The following is a 27729-nucleotide window of genomic DNA, read 5'->3' on the forward strand; positions in this document are numbered from 1 at the left end:
ATAATTTTCTCGACAATGTAGACTTTAATGAATGCTTTCGTTTAGAATAACTAATTGTGTTTGATTTTACAGATGGTTCACCTATTTGTTGTTCCAGGACACTGGGTAAATAGTACCTAGTAAATAACTAATTAATAAGCAGCTTTCTTTATCATTGAATATTAAAATCTAAATCTCTGACCGAAACGTGTGTCCATAATTATGAATAACGAAGCAATTACGAAAAAAAAAAAAAAATGAAACAGAGAGAACATATTTTAATTTAGAATTTTTAGAGAATTTTCTAGACAACGTAGATTTTAATGATTTCTTTTCTTTTAGTAAAAATTTATATCTTCGCTACTAACTGATAAGCTGCTTTCTTTATTATAACTAATTATGACATGGCATCATTATCTATTCCTATTTCCTAATGAACAGTGCGGTACTAGTTACCTAGTGTCCCTGGAACCGTTCATTACAACAAAAAGGTGAACCATCTGTAAAATCAAACACAATTATTGGATTGAATATGTTAAAAGCACAAAATTTGAATGCAACATTTGATGCTGTGTTTCACTTGTTGAATACAGAAGAAAGTACTTTAATATTCTGCTGTGTCAAGGAAGAGTCCTTTTGTTCTTGTGCCTTATAATTTAACACACTCACCGCTAAAATTTCCACTTATTTCTTATTTTTATTTTCCTGAAATTTTCGTTGCGTCTTGCAACCTTTTCAATAGTCTTGACTCTGTTAAATTATAAGGCAAACAAAAAAAGAAAAGAAAATGGCTCTCCCCAGACACAACAGAATATGCTTCAACACACGAACTCACATAAAGAATCTTGCAAACCAAATCCAAAATCGAAATACTTCGATATTTTTCTGTAGTAAGGCGGCGACCTGGTAGAAACGTTAGCACGCCGGGTAAAATGCTTAGAGGTATTTCGTCTGCCGCTACGTTCTGAGTTCAAATTCCGCCGAGGTCGACTTTGCCTTTCATCCTTTCGGGGGTCTATAAACTAAGTACCAGTTACACACTGGGTTGATGTAATCGACTTAATCCGTTTGTCTGTCCTTGTTTGTCCTCTCTGTGTTTAGCCCCCTGTGGGTAGTAAAGAAATAGGTATTTCGTTTGCCACTACGTTCTGAGTTCAAATTCCGCCGAGGTCGACTTTCCTTTCGGGGGTCGATTAATTAAGTACCAGTTACGCACTGAGGTCGATATAATCGACTTAATCCGTTTGTCTGTCCTGGTTCGTCCCCTCTGTCTGTATCCCCCTGTGGGCAGTAAAGAAATAAGATAGATAGGCAGACATTCAGACGGACGGACGGACGGACGCACAGACGAACAGACGGACGGACGGGCGGACAGATAGACAGACGGACGAACAGAAAGACGTACAGGCAGACAGTCAAGCAGTCAGGCACTGAATTTTCATATCGCGACTCTCGAGTTCCACGCCACTGCATTCTTCAGGCGTAAATCGTTCAAGTGTTCCCATGTTCTAACTGGGTTTTGTTGATATATTCATGCTTGCTGGTGTGATTGTGGTTTTATATTTATATTTATAAGTTAACATTTTCCTTTTGCTAAACGCCAGCGATTTTCTGCTTCGGTTATTTTGTGATGAACGGAGTGTTTTTAATTCGTTTATGAAGTTGTTGATCTACTTCAGGCTGTACTTTTGTTAAGTTTGTTTCGGTATGTTTTCGGGCACCTGTAATGGTTTTGTGTTTGCAAATTCTGTCAGGATATTTTTGAAGATGGTTATAAAACCAATTAAGGATAGGATTATTCGTTATAAAAAGATATTCCATGGCTGAGTGGCTTATGATTTCTGCGTGATTTTCGGAAAAGTATCTTATTTATTTCAATGGGAATGTGTTTTGAGGGTGTGTTTAGAATGTATGTATGTGCGCGTGGTTATATATCTGTATGTGTGTGTGCGTGTGCATGTGTACCAGTTGCGTACTGGGGTCGATCTAATCAACTGGCCCCTTTCCCCAAATTTCAGGCCTTATACCTAGAGTAGAAACGAATATTTTGCTGTAGTTTGGTTTATTTATAGTTATATCAATAATTACAATTATAGTCTAACACATTTACATTAGCAGGTGTGATGTAACTGAATGGTTAATTAATTTACTTCATAATCACGACGTTTCGGGATCGATCCCACTCTGTGACCTATTGGGTCGATGAGATCTTTCTCTTGCAGTTATGGGCAAACAGCGGGCCCGCTGGACTTTGAATGGCGTGACCACGAAAAATCGCCTTGACTTTATTTAGTCCTACAGCGTGACACCTTGAGCAAGTGTTTTCTACTATAGTTTCGGGAAGACCAAAGCCTTGTGAGTGGATTTGGTAGACGCAGTCTGAAAAAAGCCCGTCGTATATATTATATGCGTGTATATATCTATCTGTATGTGTCTCTATGTTTGTGTTTGACTTCCACTACTGCTTGACAACCGGTGCTTGTGTGTTTACGTCCCCAGGTAAAATAAGGACTAGGCTTACAAAGAAGAGGTCTTGGGGTCGATTTCTTTGACTAAAACCCAGCATGGCCGCAGTTAAATGACTGAAACAAGCAAAAGAATAAAAGAATTCATATGTAAAATTAAGGTAGCGGAGGAAGCGATTGTCCGAAAAGTAGAGGTCGGGGTTCCTCGGTGCATTATGGAAACCATATAAAGGTTCTGCAGCAAATAAAATGCAGGGGCCTGCTGTCAGCCCTTTAGCATTTAAACCAACCATATCCAGCCCAAATATTCTGTTTTGTAATCAAACAGGTCAGAACCGGCCTCTCACACCTACCTTACATAAACAATCATATTGAAATCTCGAAGCTACGAGATTTAGTTCATGTTAATTCTTAACAATATGAATAAATAAGCAATACATTTGATAGGTGGAGGCGCAATGGCCCAGTAGTAGGATCGCGGTTTCGATTCCCAGACAGTGTGTAGTGAGTGTTTATTGAGCGAAAATACCTAAAGCTCCACGAGGCTCCGACAGGAGGTGGTGGCGATCCCTGCTGTACTCTTTCGCCCCAACTTTTTCTCACTCTTTCTTCAGTAGGCCTGCTCGCGGGGTGGCGTCATTTGAAGGCTAAAACAATGCGAAGCGCATTGTGACTAGCGATGTGTAGCAACATTTGATAGCCTGGTCGGTCACGTGATCACGTGACATTTGATAGGGTAACCTGCATGCTTAAGAGTTGGCTACTCCAAATATTCGGATCTTTTCACTTTGACCGGCAGATTTTAAAAATAATTTCTTTGTAACTAAACACAAAATACGGCAGATATTGTATTCACCTCAATAGACGTCATTGATTGGTTGAAATTGCCGAAATGCAAGAAATTAAACAACAAATAGCTTACAAACTACAGAATTTTCTCAAGAAAGCCAACAGAAAAAGATGTTTTATGTAACAGTATACGAAGTTTAAAAGTGTTTAGTTACAAAGAAATTATTTTAAAAATCTGCCGGTCAAAGTGAAAAGATCCAAATATTCTACCTGTTATGCATTCAAAGCAGCCAGATCCAGTCTCTCACACCTACTCTAAGAAGTAATTCTTAACATAAGCAATCACATAATCGAAATTTCAAAGCTGCGAGCTTTAAGGCATGTTAGTTCAAAACAAAGACAATGAACTGCATTGCGTTGGCGCAATAATCTAAATGCTAACACATAGTTATCAGTAAATTTAGATTATCAGGAATGCTTTTTTCTTGAATTTTTTGTTTATAAAACACACCTTGAAAAGGTAATACTGCATATGACGAAACAGATAAGTTTGTAACAAATGTAAGCTAATTCATCGAGTACAGTTCATTATAAGAATGTAGTAAACTTAAACATCGCTTTGCCGAATAAATGCCATATCAGTGAATGGTGTATGCAGTTTATAGAACGAAGAACTTCCTCAATGTCATAGCGAGTACGCAAATTGTGGGCTTTTTTTTTTTTGAACGGGATGATTATATATGTTTCTTTATTACCCACAAGGGGATAAACGCAGAGGGGACAAGCAAGGACGGATAAAGGGATTAAGTCGATTACGTCGACCCCAGTGCGTAACTGGTACTTAATTTATCGACCCCAAAAGGATGAAAGGCAAAGTCGACTTCGGCGGAATTTGAACTCAGAACGTAACAGCAGACGAAATACGGCTACGCGTTTCGTCCGGCGTGCTAACGTTTCTTATTTCTTTATTGCCCACAAGGGGCTAAACATAGAGGGGACAAACAAGGACGGGCAAACGAATTAAGTCGTTTACATCGACCCCAGTGCGTAACTGGTACTTAATCTATCGACCCCGAAAGGATGAAAGGCAAAGTCGACCTCGGCGGAATTCGAACTCAGAACGTAACAGCAGACGAAATACGGCTACGCGTTTCGCCCGGCGTGCTAATGTTTCTGCCAGCTCGCCGCCTTTGGGATGATTATAGAGCCAATAGCTTCGTTCTAAATTTTTAATATCCAAATATAATGCGCAAACGGGCCTCTTCTCCGGTATCAAGAAATCCGGGAATACTGTGCTGTACCGTACTATTTTTTGTACCCTGTATTGAGTAAACGGACCCTGTTTTTGAAGTTGGTTAATTTGCATGTTTCTTGTTTGTTCCTTCTCGCGAGCCACGCCTGGGTCATAAGGGCCGGTTTCCCGGTTTCCTTGGCGTATAGGTTCCCCACCCGGACGAGACGCCGGTCCGTCGCAGGTGAGCTGCAAGATGCAGGAGGAAAGAGTGAGAGAAAGTCGCGGCGAAAGAGTCAGCAGAAGTTCGCCATTACCTTCTGCCGGAGCCGCGTGGAGCTTAGGAGTTCCGCTCATAAACACACACATCGCCCGGTCTGAGATTCGAGCCCGCGATCCCTCGACCGCGAGTCCGCTGCTCTAACCACTAGGCCATGTGCCTCCACGGTTAATTTGCATACGGTGTGTTAAAAATAGTTTTTCTCTTTACTTTTTTTACGCGGATTTTTTTACTCATTTTAGTCATTAGACTGCGGCCATGCTGTGACACCACCTTGAACGTTTAGTAAAATAAATCGATCCCAGTACTTGTTTTTTTTTTTAAACAGACCTTGCTTTAGAATTGTATTGATTTGTACCTGTATATGTTAAATAAAACCTTGTTCTTTACTTTTCTTCATTTAATTTTCATCCTATAAATATTTTATGGGACACTGCGATATGCTAAAAAAAATTTAATGGATTAATAATTAACAGACACTACTTTAGAATTGTATTGATTTGAATCTGTTAAATACAATTTAGCTCTTTTGTTTTCACAGTTTATTTTATATTTTAAATATATATATATTTAGGCTGTTTCTAGAAAACCGGAAAATCCAGAAATCCGGGTCGATAATGATTCGGTGATGTGGTGAGATCGTTACCGTGTCGGACAATATGCTTAGCAGCATGTTTTCTGGGTTTTGTTAAGTTCTGAGTTCAAAACCGTGGCGAGGTCGACTTGGCTTGTCATCACCATTTTTGGGGCCGATAAGATAAGAACCACCTAAGCACTGGGGTTGAAAAAAATTGACTCATTCCCTCTCCTAAAAATTGAGGCCTTGAACCAAAATCAGAAAGAATTAAAACAATATAAAAAGCAAAATTTTTACGATTAAGTAAGAGCAAAACTAATTACCTTTTTATCCACAAAATTCTTCGACTTTCTTGGTGGGATGCGTATGTGTGCGTGCATGTGTGTGTGTTTGTTTGTTTGTGTGTGTGTGTGTGAGAGAGAGAGAGAGTGTGTGCGTGTGCTATTTAAGCAATTTTCTTTGTTTTTAGATTAAAATCTACTCCAGTTGGAGATACCATTGCGTTGCATTAGGCAGGAATACACCTTTAAAATGAAGAATTCAAAGATAAAAGTTGTACACAGAGAGAGAGAGAGAGAGAGAGAGAGAGAAAGAGAGAGAGATAGACAGACAGACAGACAGACAGACAGACAGACAACTAGATAAATAAGTAAATAGATATAGAGGGGATTACAAACAAAACAAAAATAGATAAAATAACAACCAAAGACTGATTTTTCTGAGTAAAAATCAAATTCAACAAAAAGTTTATCTACAGATGATGCCCCCCCACTCACCCTTCACAGTTTATCAGTCTTTTTTGGTTTGTTTTTTGTCATTTTCTCTTTCTAATTCCATAGACACACATGTAACTACTCCCTACCTCCCTACCGCCCTACCTTTCCTACATACATAGCTACATACATACATACATACATACATACATACATACATACATACATACATACATACATACATACATACATACATACATACATGCATGCATACATACATACCCACATGCATACATACATATATACATGCATACACACATACATACCTACATACATACCTACATGCATACATACATACATACATACATGCATACATGCATGCATGCATACAACAATACCTACATGCATACATACATACCTACATGCATACATACATACCTACATGCGTGCATACATGCATACATACATACATACATGCATACATGCATACATACATACATACATACATACATACATACATACATACATACATACATACATACATACGTACATCCACGCTGCCATCTCGGAGTTTTAGCATGGCTACCGAATAATTGTCCCATATTACATTTACAGATAAATTCCTCTATTTACATAATATCGAGGTCTCTTTCATTCTTTTGTTGTCTTACCATTACTATCAATATATACATATAGGCGCAGGAGTGGCTGTGTGGTAAGTAGCTTGCTTACCAACCACACTGTTCCGGGTTCAGTCCCACTGCGTGGCACCTTGGGCAAGTGTCTTCTACTATAGCCTCGGGCCGACCAAAGCTTGTGAGTAGTTGGTAGAGGGAAATTGAAAGAAGCCTGTCGTATATATATGTGTATATATATATATAATATATATATATATATATATATATATATATATATATATATATATATAATATATATATAATTATAATATATATATATGTGTGTGTGTGTGTGTGTGTGTGTGTGTGTGTTTGTGTGTGCGTGTTTGTGGTCTGTGTTTGTCCCCCCAACATCGCTTGACAACCGTTACTTGGCGGTTCGGCAAAAGAAAACCGATAGAATAAGTACTAAGCTTACAAAGAATAAGTCCTTTGCTCGACAAAAGGCGGTGCTCCAGCATGGCCGCAGTCAAATGACTGAAAGAAGTAAAAGATAAAAGAGTAAATATATATATAATATATATATATATTATATATATATATATATAATATATATATATTATATATCTATATAATATATATATATATATTAGACGTATATACATATCTATATATACACAAACTACATATATGTACATACATACATACGTACGTACATGCATTCATACGTACATGCATACATAAAGCGACATATTTACATGGCTGTCAGATTGTTATTCTCAAGATATATTGATAAGTGACAATAAACTCTATTGATCACTGAGATATCCTTTAGAAAATGCTCAACATTTCCTGTTTTCTCTTGACTTAACGCGACATTTAACTTCACCAACGTATACATCACTTTTAAACATTGTCTCTGTGCGAGTATTTGCTGTCGATCCTGTTTTCCGATGGAAGTAGGGTGAGAATGAATCGACAGAAAAAGAGAATGTAGTTAGATAAATTAGCTGCCAGCTGTGTTGTATTGAACACATGCCTCAATTTAATTTACTATATATATAATATATATATATATATATATATATATATATATATATATATATATATATATATATATATATAATATATATATACATACACAAATATGAAAAAACAAAGAACAAACACAAAGGAACAATCAAATCGATAATACCACAGCAGACAGGTGTCCTCTCTTACACACGACTAACACTGCAAAAATGTTTTCTGTGTGTGTGTGATGAGGGATAGAAGACAGTAGAATCGTTATTGATCGGTACAATTATTTCGACCCATCTAGCATCGATCCCTCGCGAGTGGGATACTGAACATCTGGTTTAGGCGTATCCCTGGGTGTGGATGATTTAAAAGAAATTTAAATTTTCTAAGCGATCACTGTAAACCTACATTTGGGCCACCCTGTATATACATATATTATATATATATATATATATTATATATATATATATATAATTATATATATATAAATATTAGGGAATAAATCCAAACTTACAGGGAAAAATCAGATTTAGGATTGGATCCAATTTATAGTAAAATATTATATTATATAATTAGAGACAAAACCACTATTATGCAAATCAAACAAAGAAAGACTTAATCCTATACATAAATTAATTTATGTATAGGATTAAGTCTTTCTTTGTTTGATTTGCATAATAGTGGTTTTGTCTCTAATTTATAAATATAATTTTTACTATAAATTGGATCCAATCCTAAATCTGATTTTTCCCTGTAAGTTTGGATTTATTCCCTAATATTTATTATATATATATATATATATATTATAATATATATCTATATATATATATATATATATATATTCTTTTTATTCTTTCTTTTACTTGTTTCAGTCATTTGACTGCGGCCATGCTGGAGCACCGCCTTTATCGAGCAACTCGACCCCGGGACTTATTCTTTTATAAGCCCAGTACTTATTCTATCGGTCTCTTTTGCCGAACCGCTAAGTGACGGGGACGTAAACACACCAGCATCGGTTGTCAAGCAATGCTAGAGGGACAAACACAGACACACAAACATATACACACACACCACATATATATATATATATATATATATATATATATATTATATATATCTATAATATATATATAATATATATATATATATATATATATACATATATACGACAGGCTTCTTTCAGTTTCCGTCTCTACCAAATCCATCACAAAGCATTGGTCGACCCGGGGCTATAGCAGAAGACACTTGCCCAAGATGCCAGGCAGTGGGACTGAACCCGGAACCATATGGTTGGTTAGCAAGCTACTTACCACACAACCACTCCTGCGCCTAAATACATACATACATACATCATACATATATACATACCTACATACATACATACGAGAGGTGGTATCAAAAAGTTCGAGCTGTGTCGGCCTTTGCCCTTCCATTAGATAACATCAGTGGCATGGAAAGGGGAGGGTGGTGTGCATGGGCGACTGCTGGCCTTGCATAAACAACCTTGCTCGGACTTGTGCCTTGGAGGGGAACTTTCTATGTGCAATTTCACGGTAATTCATGACCAAAGGGAGTCTTTACGCTACCCGACACACACGTCTCCAGGAACTTAGAACCACACTCACAAATAGAAACTACCCACAGCCCCTAATAGACAGTGCAATCCAAAGGGCACTTAAATTAAGTATAGAAGACCTGAGACAAACAAAACCAAAAAAGAAAGAACAATTAAAAACCCTTCACTACATCTCTACACACAACCCACTCAACAATGATCGATGCTAGATGTTTCGAAACATCTAGCATCGGTCTTCGATGCAGGATTCCCTCTACAAACAATATATATAACGTTTTTCACAGTAACCACTGTCACTGATGTAGAAAAACTGTCTGAAAACAATAATAAATCTCTGAACGAGATATAAACAGTAACTGCTCGACAACGTAAGGGGTATCAGCCATCTGAATGTGGCTAGGGAATCCTTCATCGAAGACCGGTGCTTACCATACGTTGACCTCGAAACTAGTCCGTATGTAGTACCCGGATCTTCGAGGGAGGATGACCTCCCTTTACAAACAAACAAGGACACTGAGATAGTGTCAGTCCTTCTGGTGACGTTGATCGCCTGGGGCTAAAAGCATCAGTAACAACCCACCACCCCGCCCAGTCCCTAGCCACATTCAGATGGCTGATACCCCTTACGTTGTCGAGCAGTTACTGTTTATATTTCGTTCAGAGATTTATTATTGTTATATATATATATATATATATATATATAATATATATATATATATATATATATATATAAGATATTCTTTGTTCTTCTTTCAGTTTCCGTCAACCAAATCCACTCACAAGGCTTTGGTCGGCCCGAGGCTACAGTAGAAGACACTTGCCCAAGGTGCCACGCAGTGGGACTGAATTGTATGTATACAATTTAAAAAACAACAAAATTATAACGGACAAAATAATTAATAAATGGTAAGCATTTCCAGTAGAAGGATCTTTTCCTATAACAAATGGCTCAGATTCTCTAATTTCAGAATTTTCTACGTGTTCATCACCAGTCACTTCCACCGGCATTTCATTTGGAGTCTCTTCAAGGAAGACTTGTTTAGTATTCTCAATCACAAAATGGCTTGTATTTTCTTTGTCCATTTTAACTTTCTTAGCAGTTGGTTCGTTTTCAATTTCAATAGATATTATCTGCTTACGTTTGAAATCTTTTGGCATAACTCACTTTAAAAGTATCGTTAATACTTTTTCATTTTTTTCTTCTAACGAGAATTATTTTTTGCCCCAGATTGAATTATCAAATCCTTCGCACGGACTTATTATCATTATTATTACTATTATTATTATGTTTTTTCCTTCTTTCTTCAAATTCTCTTCCGTTTCTCGCCGAGTGTTTTCCGTACACCTAGGGTAGAGAAGCTCATTGTATGCATTCCCAGATTACACGCGCATATTCACAGATAAAATATGTATTTAAAAATTAATATAAAAATTAATAAATAAATAAATTCATGGATGGATGTTGTTTTCACAGCGATTATTATTATTATTATTATTATTATTATTATTATTATTATTATTATTATTATTATTATTATTATTATTATTATTTCTTTCTTCAAATTTTCTTCCGTTTCTCGCCGAGTATTTTCCGTACACCGAGAAACGGAAGAAAATTCCACACAGAACCATAGTTTTTTTTTTTTTCAAAATGTCTACATTATTACTGGTAGCGCTACTACATATAGCGACCTGACTAATAAATCCTTCGAACGGACTTATCATTTTTTTCATCCACACAGAACTATTTTTCACCGTGTGTAGTTCAGTTCTGTGTAAAGTTCCAATTTTATCAGACATTTTTTCTTCCGGATCTTTTTTTTACATATTTCTTTCTCTTGCGTACAAGAAGTGGAATGCTCCCTCCTCCCTCCTCCACGCCATCAGTTATAAACCGAAAATCATTATCGCGCCATTACCAATAAGATTACTCATTTTAGTGGCGAAACACCAAAACCGTTTGGACGAGAGAACGAACATATATATATATATATATATATATATATATATATATATACATACATACATACATCATACATACATTCATACATACATATACATACATACACACACACATTCACACACACACACACCACACATATATATATATATATATATATATATATATATATATATATATACTAGCATTAAAGACCCGTCGTTGCCGGGTCATAGTGCTAGTGCATGTATATATGTATATATATATATGTGTACATATTACATGTACATCTATATATATATACATCTACACATAAAATACAAAATACAAAGTTATATCTTGATATGGCTAGTGATAACAATACTCAAAATATATAACAGACTGGAATTGTTAGCCCGTCTCTTGTAATTTCGATCAATTGTATCTTGTCCTCCCTCTTGTATAGAAGTGTGGCTACAATCCGACGGCTGCAGCGAAATTCATTTTGGGACTTTCTTCTATCGAAGACATTTTAACAAAAATACTTCCGTGTAAACGGTGAAAATATTGTCAATTTCCCCAAACAGGGACACAATTCAAAGGGGGAGGGTTACATTTTACAATTATTTAACAAATGCAACACAACAACGCTTCCCTTACGAGGAACCAACAAACGTGATAACAATAGTTAAACAGAAATAATAATAACAATAAACCTTACTGTAAACCAAAAAGCAGTACTCTGTTGAAGCTATAGGCCTTTATGGATCAGAAATAAACTAACAGCGGTACTCAGTAGAATGCTTAATGCTAGCTAATTAGCAAATAATCTAATGTAAAAGCCGTGCACACCTCCATTAGAAAAACAGCTAATAACTGATGAAGGGTCGTTATTTATGCTGTTTGTCTTGTTTTCCATTTGTGTCTTTCGTTGTTCAAAAAAATACTTCATATTCTATGTACTCGTACTTCGTAATTTTTTGTTGTACACGTTCGTGACGTCCTGTGCCCACATATACATAATATATATATATTATATATATATATATTATATATATATATATAATATATATATATATATATATATATATATATATAACAAACTTACTTGGAGGAGATGAAACGAAACGAAAACGAATCGAAAACCTTCGGAACACGCTGGAGTTGAACTAGGGATAGCTGATGAAGGGGATTTTCCCTTGTGTAGTTTGTCTTGTACTCTGTTTTTTTCGTTTAGGTCCGTTTCCACGTTTGTTTTTACGTTTTCGTTTCTCGTTGAGTTCTACGTCTATTTGTGGTGTCCTGTACTCACGTATATATATTTTATATATATGCATCTATATATTCTGAGATGTAGGTACGTACATATATGTATGTATGTATGCATATATTTTATTTATTACACACTATCATATATATATATATATATATATATATATATATATATATATATATAGTAATTATGTACATATACATATGTATATATGCATATATATATATATATATATATATATAGTCACAATGAGAATATATAAACCTCTAATAGGGATATTTATCCTAGATACACTGGTTTCATATTTTAAATATTGAAGTGATAATTCTTCACTGAATATATTATACAGAATATTGTAAGATATCAAGCATTTTTTGATCGAGTTAGAAGACAGAGAGATATAATGGAAACAAGTCAATTTATTAATTAATCAACATATTCACCAACAATTGTTTTATTTCACAAACAAAACTAAAATTATAAAACATACATAAATATATAATTTTACATTTTAAATACGTTGTACGAAAAATCATCAGGGTGTGCAGAGGATATATATGTCTTCCCTTCTCGGGATCTTTCCTTCTCCTTTGTTTCCGACGAAGAGCTCCGCTCGAAACGTTAAACCCTCCTTCCCTTCTTTCCTGAGCGTCAAATATACTTTAATTGTTCCACGTCCTCGCGTTGCACTGTTTTTTCTTGTTTGGATTAACTTTATATATATATATATATATTATATATATAAATATATATCTATATATATATATATATATATTATATATATATATATATCTATACATATTCAAGAATATAAATATAGACATGCGTATAAATTATACATGTATATATGCATATATATATATATATATATATATATTATATATATATATATATATTATATATATATATATATATATTAGTAATAATAATAATGATAAAATGACAAAAAAGAATGATGAGACCTCGATATGACAATCAGTAAGTTCATTATTTACATTTGACGGATATTTGTCCTCATCTTTCTTGTTAACATAACGTTTCGGTTGATATACTCTCCAGCCTTCATCAGGTGTCTTGGGGAAATTTCGAACCTGGGTACTCATTCCTAAGGTATTTTTCGATGTTGTTGTTATTATTATTATTATTATTATCATTATTATTATTAATGATAATAACAATAAAAATATTATTATTTAGGTTACTGCCTGGTATCGAACTCGGAATCTTGGGGTTAGTAACCCACGAACTTAACCACTACGCCATATGCCCGTTGGCAGTTGATGAGTGAATTTTAGGGATTATAAATCTAATATTTTCTTATCCTTCCTTAATACCGGTTCCCATATGCTGTTCATATCTGCACTCGGTCTGCTTCGGAGGCTGTTGTGTCCTAGCATATGCGCTGCTTCTTTTAGTTTTCGTATTTTCCAGTGGTGCTCTCTATTATTTTAACTTCATCCGGAGGGCGATGTGGTCTCCATTTTTCCATACATGATCAGCTATACCCGATATATCAATATCTCCCCGTGTCAATATCTCCCCTGGAAGGGATTTTTACATCTACTCCATATAGCTAATATATTATTTTTAAACATCCAAGGGAAATAACCCATTCGCTCCTGAGAGGGATCCTTATATATAGCCAAGGGAAATAACCCATTCGTGTTCGTAAATTATTTCGTTTAAATCAAACTGAGTATGCTTATTGCTTAGTATTTGAACTGTTAGAGTTATTTTCGCAATTTATCCAGTACAACGCTTAAATAAGTAAATAGTATTTTCCTAAACAATAGATCTAATATAGATTGCCGGGCTAGTCATAAACCTTCACGGTAGTTCAAATATTTGGTGAAAAAAATACCACCATAGCAACTTAACCTTTCTAAAGGACAAGTGTGTTTGCTAGTTCAAAATATATAGCGGACGAAATAAACAAGGAATCGATTTGAAACGCAAGTCTTTATGTCAAAATAAGAGTACCCGGAATTAAATCAATTGAGTAGTAAAGTAATCGATCCAAGAGTATTTTTTATCGTGATAGAACATATGTGTGCTCAACACATAACATCGTATCGAACGCGATGTTATCTGAGGTGTATCGCCACAAAGCGCTCGATAATTAACAGACTATTTTGCGCTTACTTTTCTTTTTCTTTTTTTACATGGTCAGGCTTTAGTTCTGCAAATCAAATTTGTGACTTGCCTTGACAACCTTGCTCAACAAATACACGATAATCATAACTCGATAGCATCCTCGAAAGACCAAAGCGTATTTTTTTGTTAAATGCTCGAAATACGAGAGTAGAAAAACAGCTAATAACTGATGAAGGGTCATTCTTTACGTTGTTTGTCTTGTTTTCCATTTGTGTCTTTCGTTGCTCAAAAAAATACTTCATATTCTATGTACTCGTACTTCGTAATTTTTTGTTGTACACGTTCGTGACGTCCTGTGCCCACATATGCTATATATATATATATGCATATGTGTAGAATGAAATAAAACGTTCTGTTCAATCTGCGTTCAGCTCCATTTCTTCAATTCACCATAATGTTTTTATATATTATATAGATATAATATATATATATATTATATATATATATATATAATAAGAGATATATTAATATATATATATATATATATTATATATATATATAGATGTAAGTATGTACATATACATATGCATATATATTATAATATATTATATATATAGCACAATAAGAATATATAAACCTCTAATATATATATAATATATATATATAATATATAGATATATATATATAATATATTGATTGAGTGCTGTTTCAAACGAATGGAACTAAGAATCGGGGACGTTTCAAACGAATGGAACTAGGAATAGAACACACGCACACACACAGTCATGTGTTAGTACACCGGACTGTATTCTTCTACGCGAAGGGTTCGTGCAGTTGATATTAGTTAACTGTACACATCGTTGAATTTACACACTCTAATACAGGTACGTATTGAGCCATATGGGACAGAAACGCATTCTAACAAACACTTTATAAATATACTGTAATTTTAAGCGTATGGGGATCTCTGTGCGGTGGGGGAGAGGGGCGTGTATCTATCTATATATTTGTCTATTTATCTATGTACATCTATATACAACGCCACACACACACTCATTCTCAATAAATGCACGAAAACCGTTTTAAGGGCTACATGCATTGTTTTGTTGTTATTGGATTAGCGAAACAATTACGAGAACGGAACCAAGGAATAAACCCCGCTTTCCCTGGAATTACATGCATATACATAGGCGTCCGCATACGCACACACACACACACACACACACATACAGACGCGTTCACCCACAGTGGAGGTGCGTGGCTTAGTGGTTAGGGGTACTGGACTCATGATCGTAAGATTAGGGTTTCAGTTCCTGGACCGGGCAACGAGTTCCAGTTCACTCAGCTGGCAAAAAGGAGTAATCCTATGATGGACCGGTGTCCCGCTCGGGTGGGGAATTTATGCGCCATGGCACCCGGGAAAGCGGCACTTATGAGTCGGCATGACGCACTAAGGCAACTTCACCTTTGCCATGCATACACACAGACCCTCATCCACATACACACATATACACAGGCTTATGCGAATACACGCACACACAGACCCTCCCACATACAGACCCTTAGTACTACAGCACTAAGTATTTTTCCTTCCGTTGGTTATAACGACGTTCCTGCACTGATTCATTGCGCGTTACCGAGGGGAATTCCAACGTATTGCCAATTCCTCAAGCGAGAATAGGCTGCATAATGAATAAACGGACACTCAAACTATTGTTACTGCGAAAATTAGGGACACACGTTTGGCTAAATTTTGACCGGGATCAGTAGAGGAAAACAGACTGAAGGTCGAGAAAGAAGGGCTAGCAAATGCGCACATACACAAAAAAATATATATGTGCCTTCTCTCATCCTCCTTCAGGGTTTTTGCTCTACTGACTTTTTAATCTAACCCAGTGTTTCTCAACCGGGGTCCATATAAGATTTTTGGGGGGTCCACGAAAGAAAATGAATTGGGGATCCACAATAATATTTTAAGGGTCCCTGAAATTATTTACATGTTTGTTCGACCGTTTCACATGATTTTATTCATTAAAACTTAAAACTTCAGAAGTTCTTACAACTTTGGTCATCGTAATGCTTTGTTATCGTGTGTTCAGTAAAAATTCCTCTTTCTAATGATTTTGCTTTCACTTTGTGATAGACAGCTATCATGCAGAAAATACCTGCTTCCAAATCCTGTTTTGCGATTAGGTAAAATTGATTAAACTTTAAACCCCAGTAACATTTTACTGCAATTTTTCTGGAACAAATAAATAACAAAATCTGATTTGACGTAAAAAATTATTTCAAAATACCAAATTAAAAAGTTTTGACGTAATTTTAAAATTTCACAATGTGACAGCAACAGGGAAGACCCTCAAAATTTATAATAATCAACCACCAATCAGTTGTTTCACTGTCGCACATCGTCAATTCTCTGATCCTTCCAACGATCCACCAATTCGACTTACCATTACAATCAATCAATTTTATGATTCAACTGTATTACTTGCCAGTATTTGTAAATCTATCACACGTCCCCCGGTATTTGTAAGTTTGTTTATAATTTAAACAGAAACTGAGCAGGGAACGGGATAGGACATGAAACTCGACATATATATATCTATCTATATATATATATATATATATATATGTGTGTGTGTGTGTGTGTGTGTGTGTGTGTGTGTATACACACACACATATTCTATAATTATAAACATAATTATAATTAGGAGTCAGCTAATTGCTTCACCACATACCGAATTTAGAAATAGAAGTTAAAAATTCCTTTTCTACTACTCTAAGAATCTCCATGACAGTAACACACTTTTTTACGCAGTGCAAAGAGAAAAACAATGAATCAGCACGTAATTTTTAATCACTTTTATCTCGAAATGCGCATGTAGTTAATCCTGGTCGTATTGAATTCATTATTTTTCTCTTTGCCTATGTGGCTGTACGACACGATATAAGGACACAGATCGTGTCGTATCGCCAGCTGGAGACGATGGAGGCGATTACAGCAACATTAGTCCTAAACCAGGACTGCCGTGTTATGTTGGCAAACAATCTTTACTACAACTCCTACATATACATACACACTTAATCTTACACACATGCATGTTTGCACAGTTTTTTTAATCTGCACAAATTTTATGTAAATGTGTCACATTCTATAAAATGAATATACCTGAATTGTGAAAAGCTGTATATACACTCAGAATTAATAACAATATTACTATAAACTTTTCTGAGAAATATATTTCACTAACACAGTATTAACAAACAATATTCAGCAATAATATAAAACAGAGGATATTGGAGAACCGTGGAGAAAAGATATTTTTTAAGTCTTTAAAACCGTTAAACTTTCCTTTCCCCACACATTGCACACTATCGACACTCAATTTATTAGTTTAACTCATCGGCAATACTTTTCAACATTTTCAGAAATACTGTTGATTGTCAGCAAATGCTGTAAATTTTTTCTGCTTCTAAAATAAACAACTATTTATAACATTGGCCACCTTTGGCTTTTAGATATATATATCTGCAGGACTAAAAATGAAATTATAACAAATCTGGGAAAATATGAAAATAGATAAGGGTATCTCCAATAAGCGAAATAAATATGAAAATACTTAGAAGTAACTATTGAAACGTCATTAAATGGAAATATATTACTTTAAGAATGTCTTCGGTTAAATATTGGGTTGGTGTATAATTATTGCGGGTTTTTTTTTTCTCAACAAATTTTATTCAACAAAAAAACACCATGTAACAAAAACATTTTAAAATGATTTCTCCGGAGCATATTCACCATCTACTTCAATTACTGCTTCCCATTTGCTTGACAGACGGTCAGACCGTCATTTAAAGATGTTTTTGTTAAATATTGCTTTTGTTGAATAACATTTGTTGAAAAAAAAGCCGCAATAATTGTGCACCAACCCAAAATTTTCGAATATATTTTTATAACTTCTTTGAAATGCCGCTTGTTTTATTATCAACAGACAGTGAGCTGCATGTATAGTTATTGCACCCGATAAAATCCTTAGCGGCATTTTCTCCGTCTTTATGTTCTGAGTTCAAATTCCGCCGAAGTCGACGTTGCATTTCATTGTTTCGTGGTTGAACACCTGGGTAGAAGTAATCAACTAACCTCCACCTGCAAAAATTTCAGGCATTTTGCCTATAGGAGAAGGGACTATTATTGTTTAGGGGTTGGTTTATTTTTCTGACATTCCTTACTATTAAGATTAAGACAACCAATTTGTAACGGGTTTTTATAGAAGTCTAGGAGTATTATTATTGTTTTACTTGTAGACCTTTCCAAGTTACTTTAACAACAGCTAGAACAAAAGTGTTACTATTAAAAAAAGTTAATATATCTATCTGTCTATCTATCTAGGTCGTCCCTATCTAGGTCAACGGCCAATTCAACAAGTACCTTGTCGCGATGGAGTGCCTGCGTGCTCCATTGACGCAGAGAGCTATGCTTGAGGGAGAGAAATCTTCAGGCTGATCTTACGAGGTCAGACAGGTCGAAGGGTAGGAGACAGACAAAACCTTAAGGATCAGAGGAGTAAACCTCAATGACAATAAATCGAATCGTCGGTAGCAAGGTGTGGATTTAGTTATCGGTAGGACCTAACAGATCAGATTCGTGACTCTGAGTTAAAAGGCTGTCATGCAGAAGATCTTGAATACAAGACAATGGATGAGGGAAACTGCGGGACCACATGGAGCAGCGCCCTGGGATTCCTATAGTATGCGCAACCGAAACCCCTAAAAAACGTTAAATATTTTTATAAATAAATAAAAATACTAACGGGTCATAAAACAGGTTATTCAATAAGTGACTTTTAAGCATTTACATATTTGTTCTGCTTACTCGATGTACCCATGTCTATTTTCGTTGACGTTATAATAATTTAGAAACTTCGAGAGAGCGTGAAATAATTTTTGGAACGGTAAAACTTGAAGTACATACAACTATAAATAATAGCGAGTAAATATTGTATTTGAGAAATCCTTTGGATTGAAAAACATCGAAGGCTGTTCATGGGACTCGAAACCACATCTGTAGACATGATAGACGTTCTATTATTGGACAAAAATCACTCCTCTGAATTTCACTATTCATTTTCGAAGCTTTATTCTTACCACCGAGAATGGTATGTTGTTGACATAATAAGAATTTAGAACCTTCGAGAGAAAGTAAAATAATTGGGTTTTTTTTTTTTTTTTGGAACGGTGAAACTCGAAACAGAGTTTTACATTTTGTCCCGCAGTTATATGTAGCTAAAACCAAAGATCGCCTTAATATTTATTACAGTACACACATACACGAAATAATATTTACAGTGTATCATTTAAGATTTTTTAAAATACGTGTCTGAAGTATATAAATATATAATATTCAACAAAGGCTGTGCACTCCGGAATGCTACTTTTTTGTTCTGTTTTGTTATATGTACATACATTATATATATATATTATATATATATATTATATATATATATATATATATATATAATATGATGTTTAGTTTTGTGATGTGTTCAATTCGGGAACCTTTTCGGTTTGAACGGCAGTTTTTCTAGCAGTATCATATGAAATTGTCACCCATAAATATGACCCTAGTATCGATCTATTGCATTTCAATCTGTTTTAGGGTTAGGGTTAGTTAGGGTTAGGGTTAGGCTTAGGGGGGAGGGTATTTTTTTTCTTCACAAATGTAAATAAACCCAATCTGTTTCTTAAACGAGGGACATATTCATACGACACAGAATGTTTTCACCTCCAATACACGTCAGTGATTGGTTGAAATTGCAGAAATTGAAGAAAAAAAACAACAAATATCTTACAAACTATAGAATTTTCTCAATAAAGCCAAGAGAAAAAGATGTTTTATAAACACATTCTACCAGTATACGAAGTTTAAAATTTTTTAGTTACCTAGAAATTATGTTAAAAACTGCCGTTCAAACCGAAAAGATCCCAATTAGGTGTCTGCGTATGTTTGACGTGTGCAACTTAGTAAAAATGTTGATACAATAAAAATATATAAAGATGGTATAAAAATTAGTGGATTATAAAAAATGAGTGTTAAACATTAAATAAGAGGTGGGCTGTTTTCATCCACGCTATTTCCCTATCGTTTCTAACACACACAGTGGAGGCGCGTGGCTTAGTGGTTGGGGTGTCAGCACCATGAACGTAAGATTGTGGTTTCAATTCCTGGACCGGGCGACGCGACGCGTTGTGTTCTTGAGCTAAACACTTCATTTCACGTTGCTCCAGTCAACTCAGCTGGCAAAAAATTAGTAACGCTGCGATGGACTGGCGTCCCGTCCAGCTGGGGAACACATACGCCATAGAAACCGGGAAACTGGGCCCATGAGCCTGGTTAGGTTTTAAAAGGGCGCATTTATTTTTATTATTGTAACACACACACTCACATGTACACACGCACGCACGCACGCACACTCTCTCTATCTCCCTCTTTCTCTTTCTCTCACACACACACGCATATAATTTAAATAAGTTTCAAAGCGTTATCGCAGCCATTTTGATTATCTAATATTTTTTTTCACTTCAGTAATAACACTTTGCTGAGTTGGTTGCGGTGATAGTGTCACGTTGGTGGTGTTGTTGTTGCTATGATTTCGACTATTACTGCTGCTACTAATACCACTAAAGAGACTATGAGTGGTTCTAGAAGAAACTTTCGAGTCGACATCTTTTTCGACATCTTTTCGAAAGACGTTTTCCTCTTCAAGCTTTTCGACAGAATCACTCTGTCCACAAAGATTGAAACTCGTACCAGAAGATCGACTTAACGATCTAACTACATCCTTATCACCGACGAAATTCGCTGTCTCTAACTCACTTTCCGTCGCTTCTGCGGCGGCACTCTCAGCTACATCGCAATAATCCTTTTTAGACGTATCATCTTTCGACAAACATTTAATTTGGTCTGAGGTGCTTTTCTGGTTCTGCTCACTTTTCATATATTCGTTTATTAAAGACAACACTTTTTCGTCGTTTTCATCACTTTGACTGTCGCACCGTCTGCTTTTCCACAAACGAATGCTCCTCTCGAGAAGTTCGGCATAAGATTTATCATTTTTGAACAGCCATTCCTGACTAGAATCCATACTGTAGGTTTTTTCGCACACAATCGCTACTGAATGAGGTCTGTGACGTAATGGAACTTTCGATAAATCCATGCCCCAGTTCTGTTGGGGTTCCTTATTGTGGTTTCCATTCGTCAAATGTACACTGGCATCTGCAGAACAAATAAAATAATTAAATAACAAAGAAACGAAAAGCAAAATGTAAAACCAATATTTTTAGTCTGTGTGGTTAAGAATCTCAGTTGGCAATCACTTAGTTTCGAGTTCAGTCCCACTGTGTCTTCTGCAACGACCCCGAACTGACCAGTGGTTTGTGAGTGAATTTGGTAGACAGAATGTGGATGCCCGTTGTATATACATACATGTGTGTGTGTGTGTGTGTGTGTGTGTGTGTGTGTGTGTAAAATAAATACAATCTAGAATCGAATCTGCATTGCTAAAATGTTGCAAGAATAAAAAATTCTTCACATTTATGCAGCGACGCTCAACGGAAACATGATGAAACTCCAACACGGTCGTTCTTTCAAGACCTGCAATAAATAACAGCCAAATTTCTTTGAATGTACACCACCAGGGCCCGATTTAGACTTAGTGGAGCCCCGGGGTCAATACGTTTTGGGGGCCGCAACGATTTTGCAAATTAAAAAACATAAAAGATAAAGAGGATCACATTAAATCTAGCGGCTCGAAACAGTTAGAAAAGTACCCCACTCCTCAAACGTCTCGGTAGATTCAAAGGGACTCAGTTAAATTTAATGGGTTTTTATATGTAAAAGGGCTCAATGGATCAAAAGAGGGATCAATAGTTTTAAAAGAATTCTTGTGGCTGCGCACTAAGAAACTTGCTTCCCAACCACATGGTTCCAGGTTCAGTCCCACTGCGTGGCTCCTGAGGCAGGAGTATTCTGTTATAGCTTCTGGCCAACCAAAGTTTTGTGAGTAGATTTAGTAAATGGAAACTGAAAGAAGCCCGTAGTATATGTGTGTGTATATGCGTGTGCGCGCGTGTGTGTGTGCGTGTATCTATGTGTGTTGTGTCTCTGTCTGCGTTTGTCCCCCTACCACCGGTCGACAACCGATGCTGGTGTGTTTACTTCCCCGTAACTTACTGGTTCGATAAAATGACTGATAGAACAAGTACCAGACAAGCACAGGGGCTGGTACATTCGTCCAAAAGTTCTTCAAGACGGTGCCCCAGCATGGCCTATATATAATGACTGAAAGAAGTAAGAAGCAAAAGATACAGTAAAAAAAAATACAATTTATCTATTTGATTCCTATACATATGTTTCTATTTCTGAATTAAAGGGGCCCCCCAGTGCCTGAAGTCCCATAAGCCATGGCTCATAGTGGGCCATATAACATAATTCTAGTGTTTGAAGAAATACGGTATGATCATGACTAGGGCACTATTTCCTATAGATTTTCCCCCTCAGACTTGACCTGGGGTTATACTACAACTATAATATCAGAAATATATATTCACTGTTTCCAATAGGTTTTTCTCCCCTTCGGAACTGATGTATAAACTGCTGCGTTATGTGTTTGTATGTATGTATGTAACACGTGTATTACATGCATACGTGTCACATACTGCAAGCTTACATTGCTCCGGTTCACTCAAATGGTAAAAATGAGTTTTAGCTGTATTTGAAATGGCCACCCTTGTTGCATTCTGTGTCATGCTGAATTTTCCCAAGAACTACGATAACTTCTTAACATACACATTTTTCTCCATTTCCATGCAAAAAATATTTTATTATTATTATTATTTCGAATCTGTATATATGAAAGAATAAGCACACAAATTATTTTGGATCAATTATGAATTATTATGAAGTTACTGATAGAAAATTGGGATAACATCATGAACGAAATATTTGGGGTTAGAAAACAGTGACAGCTACCTCAGAGTAAAGTGAATATATGTTTTCGTTCAAATATATATTTACTAGATATCTCTGAACAAAAATATACGGGATAATATGTTAAGCGGTTAAAGGTACGCGTGTCTGTGGATTGCTCAGCGTTACTTTCACGAGCTGACTGTTCCAGTGTTTAAATCAACTAGAACCCTCGTCGATGTAAGCGACAGGATGCCTGTTTTTTTTTTAACACGTGTGTTTGAAAAACTTAACAGTGAAAGTTCGTGTCATGTTGTTCTTTTAACATTTTTATATTACTAATATTATTGGTAATTTTGTTTTAAGAAATCTTCTGTTGTGTCTGGAGAGAGTCATTTTCTTTTTGTGCCTTATAATGTAACACACTCACCGGTAAAATTTCCACTTATTTCTTAATTTTGTTTTCCTAAAATTTCGTTGCGTCTTGCAACCTTTTCAATAGTCTTGACTCTCGACAATAGTCTTGACAGAGTCAAGACTATTGAAAAGGTTGCAAGACGTAACGAAAATTTTAGGAAAATAAAAATAAGAAATAAGTGGAAATTTTACCGGTGAGTGTGTTACATTATAAGGCACAAAAAGAAAATGACTCTCCCTAGACACAACAGAATATGCTTCAACATACGAACTCATATAAAGAATCTTGCAAACCAAATCCAAAAACGAAATGTTTTAAGAAAATTTTTCTTGAAAGTTATGATGAGGTCTACTCAATACAAAGCATGACCATTTGGGTGTACACGATGGTTAACAGCTACAATATAGAAAATATACTCACCGAATATTGCTGTGCTTGCAGTTGGATCTAAATAGATCTCTCTAGAAAAGGATGTAGGTTCGCTGAACTGCCTGAATATCATAGCCTCTCTCAACTCGTCCATATCGGGTGACCGTGACACCAAATCAAGATATATGTCCGATGTTTCGCTGCATATTGATTGGCGCTGACCATACCATGTCCGTCGTTTACTCAAGCGGTCATCACTTAGCTTTTTAATCGTTTCACTTATTTGTATCAACTGCTTCAACAGTTTCACGTCTTGATCCCTGATTTCAGACTGAACAATAAAAGAGAAATGGCATACATATACTCGTATGTATGTATGTATGTATGTATGTATGTATGTATGTATGTATGTATGTAAGTATGTATGTATGTATATATATATAATATATAATATATATATATATATATATATATATATATATATTATATATATATATATATATAATAAAATAATATAATATAATATAATATAATATAATATATCTTCGAAGAGATAAGTATACAATTTATTTAAGAAATAATAATGTAATCTATATGATTATTGATTGATAAATATGGATTTCTAATTTTTTAAAATTGTTAATGATAATTTAGATACGTACATTTATTTAATTATTCTTATTTTATAATTATTATATGTGAACTTAAATCGAAAAATATTAGTTTGGTTACTTTGTGAATTAGATTGTAAAATTTTTTAGTATAGGTAAAGTTTTTTTAATATTTAGTACCATTGGATTTAATAATAATGATAGTAATAATAATAATAATAATAATAATAATAATAATAATAATAATAATAATAATAAGTACTTTTTTCGCAAATAATTTTATCAACGATAAGTAATACATTTTTAGTTTTAGAATTTTTTATTTTTTTATTTCATAAATATTTTCGGGATGATAAGTATATTTATTTTTAGAATAATGGAGTAATTTATTTATTTATATGTTTATTGATTGAAAAAATATGGATTTCTAATTACTATATTTGTTAATTCTAATTTAGATAGTACTGTTATTTAATTTTATAATTTTATTATTTTATAATTATAACTAGCAGTATCGCCCGGCGTTGCTCGGGTTTGTAAGGGAAATAACTATATAAGCATTTTTAGAGAGTTACTTCCCTTATATAAACCGAGCATAAAATGCATGAAAAAAGCGAAAAAATGATGGTAATTTTTTTAAAATCGTAGATTTATCGTAGACGCGCGCTAATACCCAGAAGGGCTCGATATGAATCACGACTATAAGATACCCACTTTTGGTTAAACTGCACCGCAAAATGTGGGAGTAGTTAGGAATCTAAATCGGAGAAGACAGACTCTCACACACACAACTTCAGTTTTATATATAAAGATATTTTTTTTACCTTAGGTTTTTAACATGATAAATGTATTATAGGCACCTGGTCCTACTGTTTAAGTTTCAAATTTAGTTAGTGGAGTTTCTTCTATAAGAACAATAGTGATTTTATTTCTTTAAGAAATATTGTTTAATTCTATTTGATTATTTATTTAACTATTATTGTTATTATTGTTGACATGAGGAGTGACTATACTTTTAAATTGAATTGTTTTTCGATTAAATTTAAATTTAATTGTTATTCGAATTCAAATTATAGCCATGAAACGTACGTAGTCTTTTTACTTATTATATATTGTTTATTCCTTTTTGTACTTTTTGTGATCTAGTTATATGTTTTATAATATATTTTATTTTTTCTTTATGATTTGGTTTATGCCTATCATTGTTTGAATTACATAACAGTGGTTTTTCTCTAATTTATATATATATATATATATATATATATATATATATATATGCTCGTAAAATAGAGTGATTTGCTCAAGAACACAAGACCCCGACCGGGTCGGGATTCGAAACCACGGTCTTGCAATCGAGATTCCAACACCCTAACCGTTAGCTCACGCGCCTTCAAACACACACACACATACACTCACACAGACACTTGCACACGCGCACACAAGATATATTTCTTTACTACTCACAAGGGGTTAAACACAGAGGGGACAAACAAGGACAGTCAAACGGATTAAGCCGATTACATCGACCCCAGTGCGTAACTGGTACTTAATTTATCGACCCCGAAAGGATGAAAGGCAAAGTCGACATCGGCGCACACATAAGATAGTGTAAGGATAACAAAATGGCGAATTATCGGTCAAAATGGAAGACTACTTACCAGCTCTAAACGGATCTTGTGCAATCTGCTGTTTATCCGCTCTCTGGCCGCCTGATAATCAGCAAGGGTTTTACTCAGCTCACTTAGCTCTTTAGGGTCTTCATCTTGCTCCAGTAGACACGGCATCCCATTGCAAGGGCGGCCTTCACCAATATTCGCCATTCTTGCCAATGGTAGCTCCGAAACACTCCAGATGGTGGTGGTGGTGGTGGAAGAAGCGGTGGTGCTGGTGGTGGTGGCTTCGGTGGTGGTGGTGGTGGTGGTCGTCGTCGTCGTCGTCGTTATGGTAGTTGTGGTGGTGGTGGTGGTCGTCGTCGTTATGGTAGTGGTGGTGGTGGTGGTGGTGGTGGTGGTGGTGGTGGTGGTGGTGGTATCAGTGTTTGGTAGTCGATTATCTTGATTAGTTATTGTAATTAGGTCGCTATTTGTGGTACGGAGGGTTGTGGTCGTTGTAGCAGTTGTAACAGCATTAGAAGTACTGGCGATGGTGGCAGTGGTGGTAGCAGTGGTGGTGGAGGTGGCGGTGGTGATAAAGGTGGCGCTGGTGATATCGATGGCGAGCGTAACATTGTTCTAGAGAGAAAGATGTTCGTGTGTAATAGAAAAAGCGACAGAAAAAAAGTAGGGAGAGGGAAAGCGAAAGCGAGAAAATGAGAAATGGATGTAAAGGGAGTATAAAAAATATCAAGGTGATTAGGAGGAAAAATGGGAGGAAATAAGGTTCAGGGTTAAAGAAGGTTTTTTTAAAAAAAAGGGAAGAGGATGTTTGAGTGATGAATGAGCGATATGTTTAGTCGAAACGAGAGTACTTAGGACTCATGATTTGGTTAACAGCTTTGTTCCACAGCACGGCAGGACTCTGAATGTTGGAAAATAAGGTGAACTCCGGTAAAGTACACCAAAGGCGATGCTTCTGCCGCAATTTGCTGAACCAGGAAGCCTGAAATGAGAGCAAATTTATGCGATATTAAAGTTTGAGACGATGGAAACGCATACAGAACATAATTGAGTGACGATACACCGACATATATATACGTATGCACATGTTATGTTCGAAACGGTATACTTTAACTCGATAACTTTAACATTATAACATTTATTCTTCTTAGCGTGTCAATTAAAAATATTAACGGTGAATGTTCCTTGGACTTTTGTTACTGTCTATTGTTTACA

The 27729-nt window shown here is 35.3% G+C and overlaps 1 protein-coding gene across 3 annotated transcripts; it reads right to left on the minus strand.

The window, feature by feature from the left end:
- Positions 1–11355: 11355 nt before the first annotated feature.
- Positions 11356–27518, minus strand: LOC115227611. 3 transcript variants are annotated; one of them, XR_004997113.1, is made up of 5 exons: positions 26924–27518; positions 26557–26762; positions 24339–24618; positions 21022–21808; positions 11356–11375 (listed from the first exon to the last, which is right to left on the minus strand). XR_004997113.1 is itself a non-coding variant. In XM_036498675.1 (4 exons), exons 2-4 carry the CDS (start codon positions 26716–26718, stop codon positions 21093–21095), a joined length of 1158 nt encoding a protein of 385 aa, XP_036354568.1. In that variant the 5' UTR covers positions 26719–26762; positions 26924–27518; the 3' UTR covers positions 20969–21092. The 3 variants fall into 3 exon arrangements, 1 of the variants encoding a protein (XP_036354568.1); XR_004997112.1 differs by lacking the exon at positions 11356–11375 and adding an exon at positions 12586–12621 and having other exon boundaries at positions 21021–21808; XM_036498675.1 differs by lacking the exon at positions 11356–11375 and having other exon boundaries at positions 20969–21808.
- Between the last annotated feature and the right edge of the window lie 211 nt (positions 27519–27729).

This window comes from Octopus sinensis, unplaced genomic scaffold (genome assembly GCF_006345805.1).
Source record: "Octopus sinensis unplaced genomic scaffold, ASM634580v1 Contig05193, whole genome shotgun sequence".
Lineage (NCBI taxonomy): Eukaryota > Metazoa > Mollusca > Cephalopoda > Octopoda > Octopodidae > Octopus > Octopus sinensis.

Bases quoted from the DNA above. Each gene is read 5' to 3' on its own strand.
- LOC115227611 (XM_036498675.1), bottom strand. From the start codon at position 26,718: ATGGCGAATATTGGTGAAGGCCGCCCTTGCAATGGGATGCCGTGTCTA. The intron at 24,619-26,556 runs GTAAGTAGTCTT...TTTATTGTTCAG, and splicing joins ACAAGATCCGTTTAGAGCTG to TCTGAAATCAGGGATCAAGA. The intron at 21,809-24,338 runs GTGAGTATATTT...TTTGTTCTGCAG, and splicing joins TGCAAGCACAGCAATATTCG to ATGCCAGTGTACATTTGACG.